Source organism: Gossypium hirsutum, chromosome A06, assembly GCF_007990345.1.
Source record: "Gossypium hirsutum isolate 1008001.06 chromosome A06, Gossypium_hirsutum_v2.1, whole genome shotgun sequence".
Lineage (NCBI taxonomy): Eukaryota > Viridiplantae > Streptophyta > Magnoliopsida > Malvales > Malvaceae > Gossypium > Gossypium hirsutum.
This window is the reverse complement of record NC_053429.1, coordinates 16,813,049-16,828,533: the sequence shown is the minus strand read 5'-3', so window position 1 is coordinate 16,828,533 and position 15,485 is coordinate 16,813,049. Positions and strand designations below refer to the sequence as shown.

General features: G+C 38.7%; 1 protein-coding gene and 1 long non-coding RNA gene across 5 annotated transcripts; one reads left to right on the top strand and one right to left on the bottom strand.

The window, feature by feature from the left end:
- Positions 1-2,324: 2,324 nt before the first annotated feature.
- On the top strand, positions 2,325-7,877 carry LOC107962712 (uncharacterized). Of its 4 annotated transcripts, XR_005928466.1 has the most exons (5): positions 2,334-3,140; positions 3,580-3,667; positions 3,752-3,990; positions 4,068-7,309; positions 7,516-7,877. It is a non-coding gene; the product is annotated as an uncharacterized lncRNA (long non-coding RNA). The 4 variants fall into 4 exon arrangements; XR_005928465.1 differs by having other exon boundaries at positions 4,068-7,877; XR_005928467.1 differs by lacking the exon at positions 3,580-3,667 and having other exon boundaries at positions 2,325-3,140; positions 4,068-7,877.
- Positions 3,656-13,985, bottom strand: LOC107962711 (probable glutamate carboxypeptidase LAMP1). The gene is made up of 12 exons (XM_016899191.2): positions 12,212-13,985; positions 12,055-12,122; positions 11,768-11,849; positions 11,567-11,659; positions 11,329-11,481; positions 11,082-11,150; positions 10,877-10,964; positions 5,249-5,332; positions 4,945-5,033; positions 4,713-4,829; positions 4,489-4,632; positions 3,656-4,266 (listed from the first exon to the last, which is right to left on the bottom strand). The coding sequence occupies exons 1-12, from the start codon at positions 13,157-13,159 to the stop codon at positions 4,084-4,086; spliced, it is 2,118 nt and encodes a 705-aa protein (XP_016754680.2). The 5' UTR covers positions 13,160-13,985; the 3' UTR covers positions 3,656-4,083.
- Between the last annotated feature and the right edge of the window lie 1,500 nt (positions 13,986-15,485).

Below are 15,485 nucleotides of genomic sequence, written 5' to 3'. Positions count from 1 at the left end.
AGAATTGATGTGTACAGCCTCCGCGGTAGTCTTACGTTTCTTACGAGCACCACTTATAAAATAAGCAATATCCATGGCCTCATTGATCTCGTAGAAAATATTGTCAAACTCACTTGAGCTATCCTTAGAGCTGTGATGGATCCTTGTATTAGCAACAACCCTATAATCAATGGAAGCAGTTGACAAATTAACATCCAACCTACCGCTCTCCCCTTGCAGCGACGCAGTAAGAGCAAATGGGTGAAGAATCATCTTGTAGAAATGATAGAAGAAATTTATTGGTTCCTCTTTAGATCTCTACAATATCAGACCCAACTCACCCATAGCATCATGAGGCCATGTACTTCTTTTAGGAAGCGCACCGATGGATTGGACGGCCTCCTTATTGTCAATAGGTCTCCATCCATTAGGGCTGAAACCTTTCAAACAATATTGAAAAATATTCATTGTCATGATCATATTATCCAAAACCAACTAACGCCTAACGCGAAGTCTTAGAAACTAGGCTTTGGCTTCTTCTATGGGAAGGGTCCATTGAAATGGACTCATATCTCGGCTTAGCGATGACCATTTTATGGAAAACCCGAAATCATCGCCAACTTTGCTGTGAACTTAGACATACTTTCCCCTATTCAGGTGAATATTTGAGCAGTGATTCACGTTGATAGTGCCCACCTTTTTGCGATGAGTGAAATGATAGAACCCCATTGAGTTCTCTCGATTGTGGCCTTTTAACTGATATAGATGCTGGAAAATGACGAGCAATGGGACTTCACCATGTTGAGAACAATCGAAAAAGTACACCATGGCAATCCACTAAGAAAATCCCAAGAGTTGACTAGGCGCAATGCCGTATTCTTTGAGCAAATTGTAGAAAAAGGGGTGCAACGGCAAATGGAACCCAGTATCGAGTGCATGAAGTGGTAGCAGGAAGCTACGCTCAGTGGTTTTGCACAGTCGATGTGACCTCTCTGGGATGGAGAACTCATAAGCAAAATTGGGGAGCTTTATCCCCCTCATGGCCAGAACCCGTTACAATTCCTCCCGCTTAATGGTACAGGGGTAGAGTTTAGTCGTCACAAGATCCCTAGACATTTCTCGTTCCCGTAGTGAATGGACTTGAACTATTCAGTTACCGATCCCTCTCATCTTCGTCATGATATTGATAAAAGAAGAAAGTAGAAATTAAAAAGCACAAATGTTTTTGAAATTACCTTTGTTTTAGATTATTGAAAATGATGTGTGAAAGGTTTATGGCTCTAAAGGTTCCCCTTTTTAAAGAAAGATTCTCTTCTTGCTCTTTGACGATTCGCATAATCGAAGAAAATTAACGATCCAAAAATGAGCAGATGGAAACGATTCAACTTTTAACGATCAGATACGCGCACTCGTTACCCACTCGAGCACATGACAGAGCAATCATTATGCATCATAGCTTGCAACGTACCCAACAAGCTGCATTTAAACTTGGCATGATGGACCTAAGAGGCATCACTTTATAGCACCCCTTAGGCCCACTAAGAGGGGAGTAGATTGTTATACATCAAATACCACTAACCCAAACCCTACTGGGATCTGGGTCTTTGACCCATGACTCAAATAGGTCCCACCAAGAGATTGAGTGTGAAACGAGCCACGAAGAGAATAGCAATGTGAGTTTAAAAACCCTACTTGCAGAGCGAGCTTGTGGACCCAGCTCGCAAGACAAAACCAAGGACCCAGCTTGCAACGTATGGCCACCGCCTCAGCTCATGTACACCCAATGAGCTCGTAAAATGGGTTGCGTACTCTGCAGGCCACCTAGACACGTGTCTAGCACTTATGGAGCCTGCCCAAAACGTCAGTCCAGAAACAGAAAGGATCGCGTGCTCCGTAGAAAAATATCTAACAAATTTGAAGTTTATAGAGAATGTCAGTACTAGGAATAGAGAATGTCAGTACCAGGGATAGAGAATGTCAATACTAAGGGTAGTAAGGTCAAGACAAAATAATAGGCCTATCACAAGCTGTAATAATATCTATAACAATATGTATAAAGACTCGAACGTTTCTATTAATAAGACATGAGAAAATATTATTAAAAAAATAAAAAATAGTTATGATTTTGTTATGAGTTATAAAGATCGATAAAGTTAGGGGATAATGAATATCCTATTTGTGTCGTATATTCAAATAGGGTTGACAATGATTGAATATGATATTATTACGATCTTATCCGTTCACGGATCCACGAATCACAGTATTACACATTCACACCCTCGCCCACAATCTGTCACACACTTCCACTCCCTATATAAACAGCATTACGCCCAAACCATCAAATCACGCGTCAGCATCCAATCTAAATTCAAAACCAAGTGGTAGCTCAGCTCTGCGGAGAAGATGAAGCACAGTGGAAAGAATAGCAAAGGCAATGGAAAGCCATCTGATGTGAGGAAAGATAGGAAATCGGGTACGGGAATGAACGGATCGCCCAAGAAAGGAGGTCATGGTGGCAAGTTCACTTGGGTTGGAGATGGCCTTTCGCCCGCCGAGATCGGGGGTGAAACAGAGCTTGTCGATGCCAAGGACCCTAATTTCGAAGATCCCGATGAGATCCTGGCCGATTGATTGGGTTCATCATCGCTTTTGCTTCTCTACTTTGGTTGTAAATATTTCAGCAACTCAATGAATAAATTGTAATGCTTGCCATTTCCTCTACTGCTTATATTCTGGCGATGTTGTCTTAAGCTGAAGGCAAAAGAAATTGTTCAAAAATCTTAAAAAATCCAAGTGATTTGAATTGGATGATTTATTACCTGTTTCATCAATTCAATTAGAACTTAACCAAAAAAACATACATATGCCAGAACATTCAAGAAAAAAAGAAACTAAAAATCTACAACTCATCTGTGGGATGGAAGATCAAGTTTAAATGCATAATGCATGGGCATTAACAACAATTCTGGAGGATGGTTACATTATATACCTTATCGGCATTGTTTCGGGATTTGGGGTTTCTTGTACACGTTAATTCATTGCAGTATGCTCTTGTAGGCAGTATGTGTGTCAGTTTCTACATTTCTAGGCCTCTTATTCATGTCGCTGCTGGCAACAATGAAATCACACTTCGACATGCAGAGAATGAGAGCTTCCACCAGGTAGACATATTTGATGTATATATTTAGTTCCAATCGTAGTGCAGTTGTTCTTAATCTATATTCAAATTCGGATCTTGAATTCTGCCGTCTAGCCAGTTACTCAGTTTTGTATAGTTTGTAAGCATGTAGGCTGTAGGCTCATACGGGATTTTTCATTATTAATACAAGCTTTTATCAAGAAAAAGAGAATAGCGTGGGTTATCATTGTTTAAAATTAAGGGAAGAACTTCTTTCTCCCTATACATTCTTGCATCTGTGTGCAAACAGCAGCCATTGCTGATCTCTTAACTTCTTGAAGTTCAATCTCTGTTATTTGCGATAAGTTGTTTGTGGTTCATGAAACTAAATTGACCTAGACAGTATTTAGGTGGCAGACACCGATTCATTCACAGTCACGCATCACATTATTTTTCCATAATTTTCTTTCTATTTACGCCAGATATTACCTGTTGCTCTACAAGGAGCTTAGACAATATTGAAATGTGGAGATGCCAAGATGGTCAGAATAGATGAAATGTGAAAAGGAAGTATGTATGAGAGGGGATGTAGAACTGACAGTACATACAATGTCATATGAGATGGTTTCTCTAACCAATATGTTGGATTTACAGGAGATAATATAACAAGAAGATAGGGACAAGAAGTGCATTTGAGACGAACATAACGCTAATGCCAAATGAAGTTGAATGAACTTATTGATTTTTGCATTAGTTGGTCTATTTGCCTTAATTCTCGATGCCAATGCTATTCCCATTTTGTTGTTCCCTTCATGAAAGCTGTGACTATAGTATGGAATTCTGACATAGAAATACCTGAAATAAGGCTCAGTACTGATGATTGATTTTAATGAGTAAGTGAATTTTCTATAATCTAGATCTCTCTCATGTCCGTCACTCTCACTGAAGTACATTGCTGTCTCAAGTGTAGGTCCATCTTGCAGAATTCATGTGAGTTTTCCATCAAGGACTAAGGAGGCATGCTTGACAGCTCTAGCAACTCTCCAAACTTCATGTTGCACCACATGCCATGATTCGGCAGTGTTCAGATTCTTTGCATTTTCAATTGCATCATCTATTCCTGGGAAGGATGTAGATCCATAATCATTGTGCCTTGATGGTGCATAAATCTGCATGTCACAATGTCGGTACTTAGTCCATTTAGTAAAAATTATAGTAATGAATAATATATATCTAGAGGTTTCCATCTTCGGATTATGATATCTAACTTCGTTATATAGTGAATTGAAAATGAAACCTTGGAACAATGAAAGTAGTTTGTGTGTGCCTGTGTGCGCGCTTTCTTTGGCCATATGGAAGTAGCTTGGTGAATGTAATTAAGGAAAGCTTACCAAGTGTTTGTACCATGGCCTTCTAAGAAGTCCATCACAGTCCGTAAATGCCCGTTCTGCCATCATTAGTCTATCATTTAGTTCACGTAATTTGACATGGTCGTTTCTCCACATTGATGTCCAACCTTTAGCTTCTTTTATTTCCTAGAGAAAGATACTTCCATTACCTTTCTGCTCAATACTATTTTTTCATTTTCAAACTTGATTATGGAAACTGTTGTTACCTTTTTCTGGTAATTTATCTTTCTGGCTGCTTTTGATAGCTCCTCGATAGACTTGAACAAGGGAGAAAAGGTTATGCCCTTATCTGACATCTCATTTTCCAGGTCTTCTGCACGCTTCTGTTATCATGTATTTTGTTGTATTGCATTAAGATTTTCAGGCTAAGCACTAAATCTATGTGTCGCATACATATTGGACTGCAATTAGTTATTTATTTTCTAAAGGTTAATTTACCTGGAGTTCCAATGCATAGGAGTGATAATTAAAAGGCAAGAACTCTTCATCTGCCAGCCGAAGAGCAACTAAACCCCAAACGCTAGCCACTGTTTTTGTTAAAAAAAATAATTTGTAATTTGGTTTTTTAAGGCTTCTTTTAATTAAATTTCTCAAATGAATTGTTACTGGAAAAAGTAATTAATACAACGTATATATCCTATTTATCAAAGTGCAATTGGATGTTGAATGAGCAATGAAGAGGAAAAACCTTAGATGCTACCATTTGCTCAAGGATTTCTAATTATGAGATGCTGTTATGTACCTGCAACATTTCTATGAAACATTGGGTCCCCAAAATTTTCAATCCAGGTGTAGTCATCATACATTGAGTGATATACTGGGTATCCTGCATGAACAATAACTTTTATTAGGCAGAAACAGGAAAACTCTATACTATCATATGTTTGTATCTACTTTTGCCAATGGCTGTAAAATTCTAGGGGTTTAAAGCTGCATCTAAGGTAAATGGCTTAAGCAATTAGAAAAGATGTCAAATTGAAGTACCTTGCAGTGAAATTTATCTTTCGTAGAGGGGTAGGGGCAGTTGACAAGGTAAAAAGTGATCAAAGATTCAATTTCTTGAAGGTCTGCAGGTTAATATTATTGACTTCTAACTTGATAATGGGAAAGTCATTTGGCTGCTTAAGGAAATGTTCTTTAGGTTGTGTTATACTTCTTTCTGAGACAAATAATAATCTTAGTCATGTGTGGACACATATGATGCTTAACTTCTCTTCTAAGACAAACAAATAATCTTAGTATTACGAGCATGTATGTAGGCTGTGGGCCTCTTAGTTTGGATTAATGTCTAATGAACAATTTGGCTTTTCTTTTTCATGAATTTACATGGATTATGAGTTATTCTTGATGGCCAAAGTTGAAAATAGTTGGGAACTGGTTTCAGGTTCTATAATATTTGTCAGAGTACTAGTTATTTTATTATCATTTCTCATTGTTAGGAGTAACAATTAGTTAATCAGTTACTCATCTGTTAGTAGTTAACAGTTACTTCTCATCTGTATAAAATACTTAACTCTCTTCATTAATGAAGTAAGTCAGAATTGTTACTCATCCTTTCTTGTTGGTATGATCTTGACATGGTATCAAGAGCTATGGTTTTCTTGGTTTTTTTTTTTTTCTTTACGGAGACTGAAACTGTTCTTGCGGGAGATACACCTCGTCACTCGTCTAACACTGAGGGAGCAGTTCATTCTCAAGAACCTAGCAACGTAATTTTGTAGAACATTCATTACTTCTCTAAGCATGATACGATTAAACTTGGGGAACACAACTTCTTGCTATGGAAACATCAAATCTTGTTAATTCTTGAAGGATATGATCTTGAAGGGTTTGTGCTAGGCACAGTTTCTGTCCCACCTTCGGTGATGGAGCTGAAGGTCAGTGTGTTGATAATCTTGAGTTTCTTATTCATAAAAAGCAAGACAAGTTCCTAGCTTCTTGGTTGCTTTCAACAGTTACAGATGAAGTCTTGGTCTATCTCACGCCAGCCAAGACTAGTTTTGGTATTTGGAAAATTATTGAAAGGAGATTTGGGGCCAAATCCAATGTTAAGCTGTCAAGCATGCGTCATATACTCTACTCTCTCAAGAAAACGGGTTTTACTGTCAAAGATATTTGGCTAAGGTGAAGAGCTTAAGTGATAATCTCATCGCTGCTGGCAGTATGGTTACAGAACAAGAACAAGTGAGTGTTATATTGGCTGGTCTCTCGATCGAGCATGAGTCTGTTCGTGTGGTTGCCTCTGCCACTCCTATGTCACTTGATTTATTAACAGAAATACTTCTCGACTGTGAGGCACGACAACTGGCCTCACTGGAAGAGGTTCCCTTGCAGGCTAATTTGGCATCCAATCAGAAGCCAGACAACTCAGAACGTTCAAAACACACTGGTGCTCATACCAGCTATTCGCAAGAGTACAAACATGGTTACCGAGGGCTAGGACGTGGTTGGTCTCGTGGCAGTGGCCAGAATTGGTCACGAACTAGGCCACAATGTCAGTTATGTGGCAAAATTAGTCACTTGGTTCAGACGCGATGAGACTTTTTTAGGTATTGGTTCGAACCACTCGATGTCAATTAATTACCATCGGTTCAATGATTAGGGAGGTTCTCCTTCTGTTCCTACTTGCTCTCATATGTCTCACACTTGCAGTCCATGTTACTCATCTTCCATCTCCGCATCTCATTCATCTCCTCAACAGCCTTTCTCTGCTAATCCAGATCAGGCTTGGTATCCGGATTCTGGGGCCACTAATCACATCACCTCTGATAGACTACCCTCTCCAATGTTTCTCCTTATACAGGTATGAAACAAGTCTCTACGGGGCATGGTGCCTCTATTTCGGTTGCTAATGTAGGCTCTTCTAGCTTGTTGGCTGGTTCTCGAATTTTGCGCCTAAAGAATGTGCTTCATGTTCCAATTTTATGCAAGAACTTACTGTCTGTTGGTCAGTTTACACGGGATAATGCCGTATCTTTTGAATTTCACCCACTTCTTTGTTTTGTGAAGGATATTCAGACAAGGAAAGTCCTCCTAGTGGGCCGCATGCATGATGGCTTCTACGGGTTTGATGTGTCTAGATCAAGCTCTAACAAATCTGTTGCTTCTTCACAGTCGAATTCAACAATCCTATGTGCAGCTTAGCTTACTTCTTCTCCTATATTGTGGCATAATAGACTCGACCACCCATGTACTAGTGTTCTTGTGGATGTTTTGCGTGGCTGTAATATTCATTTTACCCGACATAATTTGTCTACTGTTTGTTCAACATGTCGTTTAGGCAAAGCTCATAAGCTGCCTTTTAACTCTTCAAATACTTTGTATTCGTTGCCTTTTGAATTAGTGGAAATTGATGTTTGGGGCCCTGCTCATCTAAATTCCAATAGATTTGTTTATTATGTCTCTTTTGTGGATATGCATAGCAGGTATACCTGGGTGTACTTTATACAGTCAAAATCAGAAGTTTTCAAGTGTTTTCTTCATTTTCATGATATGGTTCGAGTCCAATTTGGTTACTCTGTCAAAATGCTTCAAACTGATAGGGGTGAATTTCGGCCGTTGTCCAATGAGTTGTCTCGACTTGGTATTCAACATCGGGTCACCTGTCCCCACATTTCCAAGCAGAACGGTGTGGTTGAAAGGAAGCATCGATAGCTAGTTGACATGGGGTTGACACTTCTTACACAGGCGTTTTTACCCTTGGAATTCTGGTCTTATGAATTTGCACATGCGGTTCAATTGATCAATAGGCTCGCTACTCATGTTCTACAGAAGCAAAGTCCTTAAAAGGTGCTCAAGGTTCGCCCTGACTATTCCCACCTAAAGGTTTTTTGCTGCACTTGTTATCCTTACTTGCGGCCATTTCAGTAGCACAAGCTTTAATTTCGGTCAAAACAGTGTGTTTATTGGAGTAGCATCAAATCAGAAAGGTTACTAGTGTCTTGATACGGATGGCTGTATCTTTGTCTCTCGGCATGTTACATTTGATGAATCACGGCTTCCTTCCAAAGATGGTTTCCATTTATCTTCTAGTTCTGGTTTAATTCAATCCTCTCATCACAAGTCTTGTATTCCTTTGGTGGTAGCTACTGCCCCCTCAGGCCAAATTTCCTCAGGTTTAGAACAAGCCATTTCCTCTCCTGTGGTAGGGTCCATTCAATCTTCTTCTAACATACGATTTCCTGGCAGTCACTCTGGTTCAGGAGGGACACATACCAATTCCTCTGATCAACCTGCTCTTCCTGCTAGTACTGTTCCTTGTGTGAGCACTCACCCAATACGAACTCGATCAAAAAATGGCATTTTCAAGCCTAATTTGTACACTTCAATCTTCACAGAGAAGGAGCCTACGTCTATTACTGAAGCCTTTCAAAGTCCTGCTTGGACAGCAGCTGCACAAGCTGAGTACAAGGCTCTACTCGCGAATGACACTTGGGATCTAGTACCCTTACCTGGAAATCGTAGGACTGTTGGCTGCAAATGGATCTTTAAACTCAAAAGACATGCTGATGGCTCGGTGGCTCGATACAAGGGCAGGTTGGTTGTCAAAGGCTACCTTCAAGAGGCCGGCGTTAATTTTCAGGAAACTTTTAGCCCTGTCGTTAAGCCAACAACCATTCAAGTGGTTCTGGCTCTAGCAGTCTCCTTGGGGTGGACGCTCAGGCAAGTCGACATTAACAATGCCTTCTTAAATGGCGACTTGCAGGAAGAAATATACATGGTGCAACCACCAGGATTTGAACAACAAGGGAATGGTGGTCAACAGTTAGTTTGCAGATTGAAGAAAGCTCTCTATGGTCTTAAGCAAGCACCTCAGGGCTGGTTCCACAAGCTACGAGATTTCCTTTTAGCTGCACAGTTTGCTATTTCAAAGGCTGACAATTCTCCTTTTATTTATCGATCGGGATCTCAGCTGATTTATGTTCTTGTGTACGTTGATGACATCATTATCACTGGGACAGACTTATAAGCTATAGATCGATTTGTCAAAGAGCTTGATATTCAGTTCTCATTAAAAGATTTGGGAAGGTTGAATTATTTTCTCGGTATTGAGGTCAGTTATACTCCAGATGAGATTTTTCTTAGTCAAAGGAAGTATATACTCGATCTTCTTACAAGGGCTTTTATGGACAAGTCCAACGAATTGCCAACACCTATGGTCATAACGTGTCACCTATCAGCTCATGAAGGTACTCCAGTTGACGATGCACACTTGTATAGAAGCATAGTTGGTGCCTTACAGTATGTAGTAATTACCAGGCCAGATATAGCATTCTCTGTCAACAAGGTTCACAAACCGTTGGATTTGCATTTTAAGGCTGTGAAACGAATCCTTCGATATTTGAGAGGGACCTTGGATTATGGCATGAATTTTACTAGGAGATCAAAGTTTCTGCTTGAAGGTTTTTCGAATGCTAGTTGGGGGTCAGATGCTGATGATCGTCGATCAACCTCAGGTTACTGTGTTTTTCTTGGAGGAAATCTATTCTCCTGGAGCTCCAGGAAACAACAGGTGGTCTCAAGGTCTACTGCTGAGGCAGAATATCGTAGCCTTGCTCATGTCACTGCCGAAATGGTCTGGATTCAGTCATTGTTGTCTGAATTGGGAGCTTCTATTAAGGGTAAAGCATTGGTGTGGTGTGATAGCTCAGCTGCTGTGGCAGTGGCCGGAAATCCTGTCATGCATTCGAAATTTAAGCACGTTGAGTTAGATTTATTTTTTGTTCGCGAGACAGTTGCCAATAGATTGTTTCAAGTAGGGCATGTTCCAAGTAAAGAACAAATTGCAGATGTCTTGACGAAACCCTTATCAGCAGGGTAATTTCATAAATTCAGGAGTCAGCTCCAAATTGTTCTTCATAACAGTGAAGTTACAGGGAGGAAGTTGATTAGCACAGGGAATGTTAGGAGTAACAATTAGTTAATCAGTTACTCATCTGTTAGTAGTTAATCAGTTAGTTAACAGTTACTTCTCATCTGTATAAAATACTTAACTCTCTTCATTAATGAAGTAAGTCAAAATTGTTACTCATCCTTTCTTCTTGGTATGATCCTGACAGTCATTACCCTTGTGACCTGATGAAAATAGAATGAATTCTTTCTTTCAGAGTACTACATGGTTTGACAAGGTTTGATATTTTATTGGTCGTGTAGTTGCTAGATCTTCATATCTGCTTACGTTAGGCTACATTATACGCATTATTTGACATTGGAAACTTTCTGCTATATATTTTTCATCTGTATATTGCTCAAACTATTCTGTTGGTGTCTAACTGCCTATTTGAATAGCCTGGCATGTATGTTATCCTCTCCCTTTTTGGTACCATTGTTAAGTAGAAGTAAAGTTTACAAAATACAATGTGCTGATTACCTGCTCCGAAACGCATGTCAGCTGCTGGAACACCAATATGTTGCAGAAAAGCTGCATAATCAGAACCTGCTCCTCCTAATCGTCCAATCTTCACAGGTTATGTGCAGGATAATAAATTCATTAACTTTGATGTAGATATGTAATCTACATGCACCAACCAGACAAGTTCTTCGGAATCATTTAGTTTCACTTTCATTATACTCACCAGAGAAGACTCAGTGGACTGAATCCATTGTTCGTAGATTGTTTGTGATGAGTTATCTGGATCTTGAACCTTCAAAAATCAAATAGAAAAATGATTAGTCAAGTGAGAGAAGATTGACAAGAATTGAACTCCAATGACACACTGACTATACTCAGAACTTCTTTTATTTTATTTCGTTTCTTCCATTTAGACTCGGCTACTATTGCTATTGTCCTTGTGTTGGTTTGGTTTAGCAGTTTTCAGATACCTGTTGTGTAGCTAGTTTGAGCAGATCATCAAGTTGTGGAGTTCCAGAAGCATGAAATCCTGCTCCAGATACCGCGCAGTCAACATTTAAGTATGCAACTGCCCTTGAAGCCAACAATTCTCTGTTTTCTTCTACCCATTCTGTCGATCCTGTCTGGAAGTACTAGCCTGTTTATATTTCAGTTCAGAAAGAGGCAATAAAGATAGATGCATACGAGAGATAACCAGTCAAGACAGACCAAGCCATACTCCTCAGCATCCCAATTGCACAAAATAATTGTTCGTCGTGGTTTCCAACCGCTTCTTTGTAGTTTCTGGAGTCTTTGTGCAACCTGCATGATGGGGAATTCAGCTGAAATGCACAATTTGTCCCAAGGGTGAAATCTCTGCTTTTAGCTTTGACAAGTATAAAGTGTGGGATGTAATGGGATTATAATCACCTCTAGCAGTGCTGCGGTACCACTGTTGGGATCAACAGCTCCAAATGTCCATGCATCACGATGATTGCCCAGAATGACGAACCTAGCAATAGGATATCATTAAAAAACAAGTGCTCTTAATTATTCCAAAGTCTTCTTATCATTGGCTAGTCATAGTGTTTGCTTAGTTGATTGCTATATCCATTGGTGAATTAGGTCACGTTTAAGTCCTAATAATAATAGTGAATATCCAACACAAATGTGAGTAATTCATATGCAGCAATGTCCATATATGTTTCTGAACTTACCGATCAGGCTCCTCCACTCCTTCAATAACACCCATGACGTTTTGAATTGTTGCTATGACTTGTTTCCCCTGAAAATCTCATTCAAGCAAACCAACCCATTATTGACCATTTAAGTTGTGGTTCATTTTGACAGGTTGACCTATTCATAAATGCTTACATTGTACTCGAGATTCACAACTCCTGGTCCTGGTCCAACTCTGTAAGTTGGGGCATCTTTGCTTCCCTGCCAATTATCTTTTGCAATTTGTCCACCGATTGACCTCAAGATTGTTTCACCATCCGCACCAGATATCGGCATCGAGGGTATTAAAGGAACATCTCCACTGCTCTCCACCTCCTCAACTGACACCCTCTCACACCCTTCACTGCTAGCCCATCCAGGCGTAGTGGGGTCACCAGACCCATTATAGACTGTTCCCACCTGAACCCCACTCGGCGGCATCCATTTGTCATCGGGAAACCACTTTGCATCACCTCCCTCACCTCCATAATCTTTCCTATCAGTATACACCAATGCCCCTATAGCACCAGCTTCAAACGCATTCATCACAATGTCTCCCCTAAAAATCTCTCCGTATCTCGCCAAAGCCACAGTACCAGTAACGTTCACTCCCATTTCTTTCAATGTACCGTAGTCCTCCACCCGCCTATAGTTCACATAAACCACTGGCCCGACAACCGAACCAGACTTGGCATATGCGTGGTTAGTAGGCAGCACTTCATCAGCCACATCTGCATAGGGATCACCCTCGTATATTTCCTGCTTGAGATCAAAAGTTATAGGCGGTTCTGAAGGAGAAGGTGTCAGAGTCAGCGAACGTGAATCTGGGTAGGTTAGTAAAACATCATAGGAGACGATGTGTGCCATGATGTTGCAAGCGGAGAGTGTTGATAGAACATAGGATGCAGCCTCAGCGTTGGCTTGGGAGCCTGCAACATGTGGGCGGCGGGTGAGGGTGCGGAGGTGGTGAGATATGGAGGCATTATCGGACAGGGAACTGGATATAAACAGCGAGTGATAATATGATTTTGGAGGGGGAGAAAAGTGGAGAATAAAGAAAGAGGTGGCTATGGCTAGGAACGTGGCTCCGGTGGTTTTCAACATGGAAGCTTAATCGGTCTTCAATGCCTAATTCGTTTTGACTGTTGAGGTTCTATTTGGTTTTGCAATGATGGGCTGAGGAAGAAAATAGATTTAAACTATTAGATACTGATTGAATGAATAAAAATATAATATATATATTTATGATTTGCTGCTAACGAAGGATGATAAAATGGCAATATGGCAATGTTTTAGTAGCAGTGTTGGATATTTCATATCGATATCCCTTTGTTTTTCTTGGTTTAATCTTTGGATTCTTAATTTTTGTTTTGTTGTTATCATTGTGACAAATGTTTAGTCTTATGATGTGATTGGGAATGTAAGCCTAACCTTTTGATGATTCCAAACCCCATCCATTACAAAATACAAACATTGAGGTAGAAACTCAACTCGTTTGAGTTGGATTGTTTCTTCTTATCTTTCCCTAAAAGTAGCTAAACTTGTATCCACTGATGTAATAACGTCAACTACCAAAGGCAGGAGACTGTGGAGCAACTTGACATTTAGTTCATGGCAATTTTATTGATTAAATTAAGGGCTGTCTGAAAGTAGAAAGGGTATTGTGGGTCTAGAACATTGGAACTCTTGGAAATTTGTACAGATATGATCACGGGCTTAGATGAAGATGTCCTAAAAGTACGTTTTTTCCTTGAGAGCCACCCCTTTGGCTGCCCTTTTCTAGTTTTACACTCTAAAAAGCTTCATTCTTTCACTCAATTTCTCTCTATATCCTCCCTCCTTATTTTATTTTGTTTTCTTTTTTGAGTAAAGGGGATAACTACTAATATTTTTTTTGGCTTCAATTCCAGAAACATGGGAGGTGGTCCTTCTGCCACGTGTCCTCCACCCTCAAATTGAATTCCAGAAATTCATCTCTATCCACTTCCGATGCTCTTTGACTTGTATGTTTGCTGGGCCTGTATATATATTATGTTCATTTTGGGCCTGCATCTGAATGCTCATTGCTCATATATCTTCTCTAACTTTAAAACTTAAATATCCATTCTATTATTTAAATATTTAATTAAGTAAATATCACGAGTTAACCAGCCATCATCTTGATTTGAAAAATTAAAAAGTTATTTTTTCATAATTAAAATAAATTATATTATTCAATGATATTTTATGTTGAAAAAATTCAGTTTAGAAAATAATTTTGTTGCATGACAAAAAAATAATTAATTTTTCTAAAACCGAACTATTATATTATTTATAGCAATAAACTCTTTATTAAATTTATACTTATGTTTTGGAACAAGTGGTAAAGAAAGTTCCCAGCTTTCGACCAAAGTGATCTTTTCCACTATTCTCGCACCTATGCTTGCTTATAATGTAGGCTTTAATCACGAACCGATGAACACAATGAAAACTTTATTGATGCTAAGTGGAAACATCAATCTCTCTCAAGCACTAGAAACTAAAAGGCACTCTCTGAAGATTTAGAATTTATTTAGAGGAATAAATCTCACTAAATTTTGATAAAGTGTCAAAGCTTAATGTGGTTTGTCTTTTGACATTGCCATGGTCTCTATTTAAAGAGGAAATCACAAAAATACTAGTTGAATAAAAAAATTTATTTTAATAGAAAAATACACCTACCCCTACTGAGAAAGGCTATAAGTGGCGACACCCTTGTTCCATCTATGGGATCTAGGGTTGCCACTCATCATGTTACAATATGGGATTTTGGGCTTGTCATGTGTATTAGGTATAATTATATGTATTATTTAGTTTTTAAACCAACTCAATAATTTAATCAACTCAATAAACAAATTTCTATTCCCAACATATTATTTGTGTAAATAAATAAATTTAATTTATTTCCTAATTCAATTATTTTCTCAACCCAATTCTAACTCTATTGAAGTTATGACAATTTTTTTAGGGGTCGTAACAAAGGTATCCACTGATGACACCATACAAACCTCATAGTTAAGTCATGACACCTTTACCATACTAGAATTTATGGCTAAATAAATTTAATTAACTTCTTCAATAAAATTGCTATAACTAATTAATTTAATTTTCACTTTAAAATTTAATTATTTAATTGCATTCAATTTGTTTTTCTAAGTCATCTTTTGGCTCATAGCTGGGAAACACATTCACTACTAATATTGATACATACAATCCATTTCTCTAATTTGTTTTTCTCATTTATTTTCATCTCATTGATTTAAATGCAAACCATCAGGTTATACTGAACTAGCTGAAGGACAGATTGAACATATATAATTAGGACTCAAATAATCTGTAATTAAGTTTTGATCATTTATCTATTGATTGCAACATTATTTAGTCATGAAGTGTTAAGAATACAAGTATACCT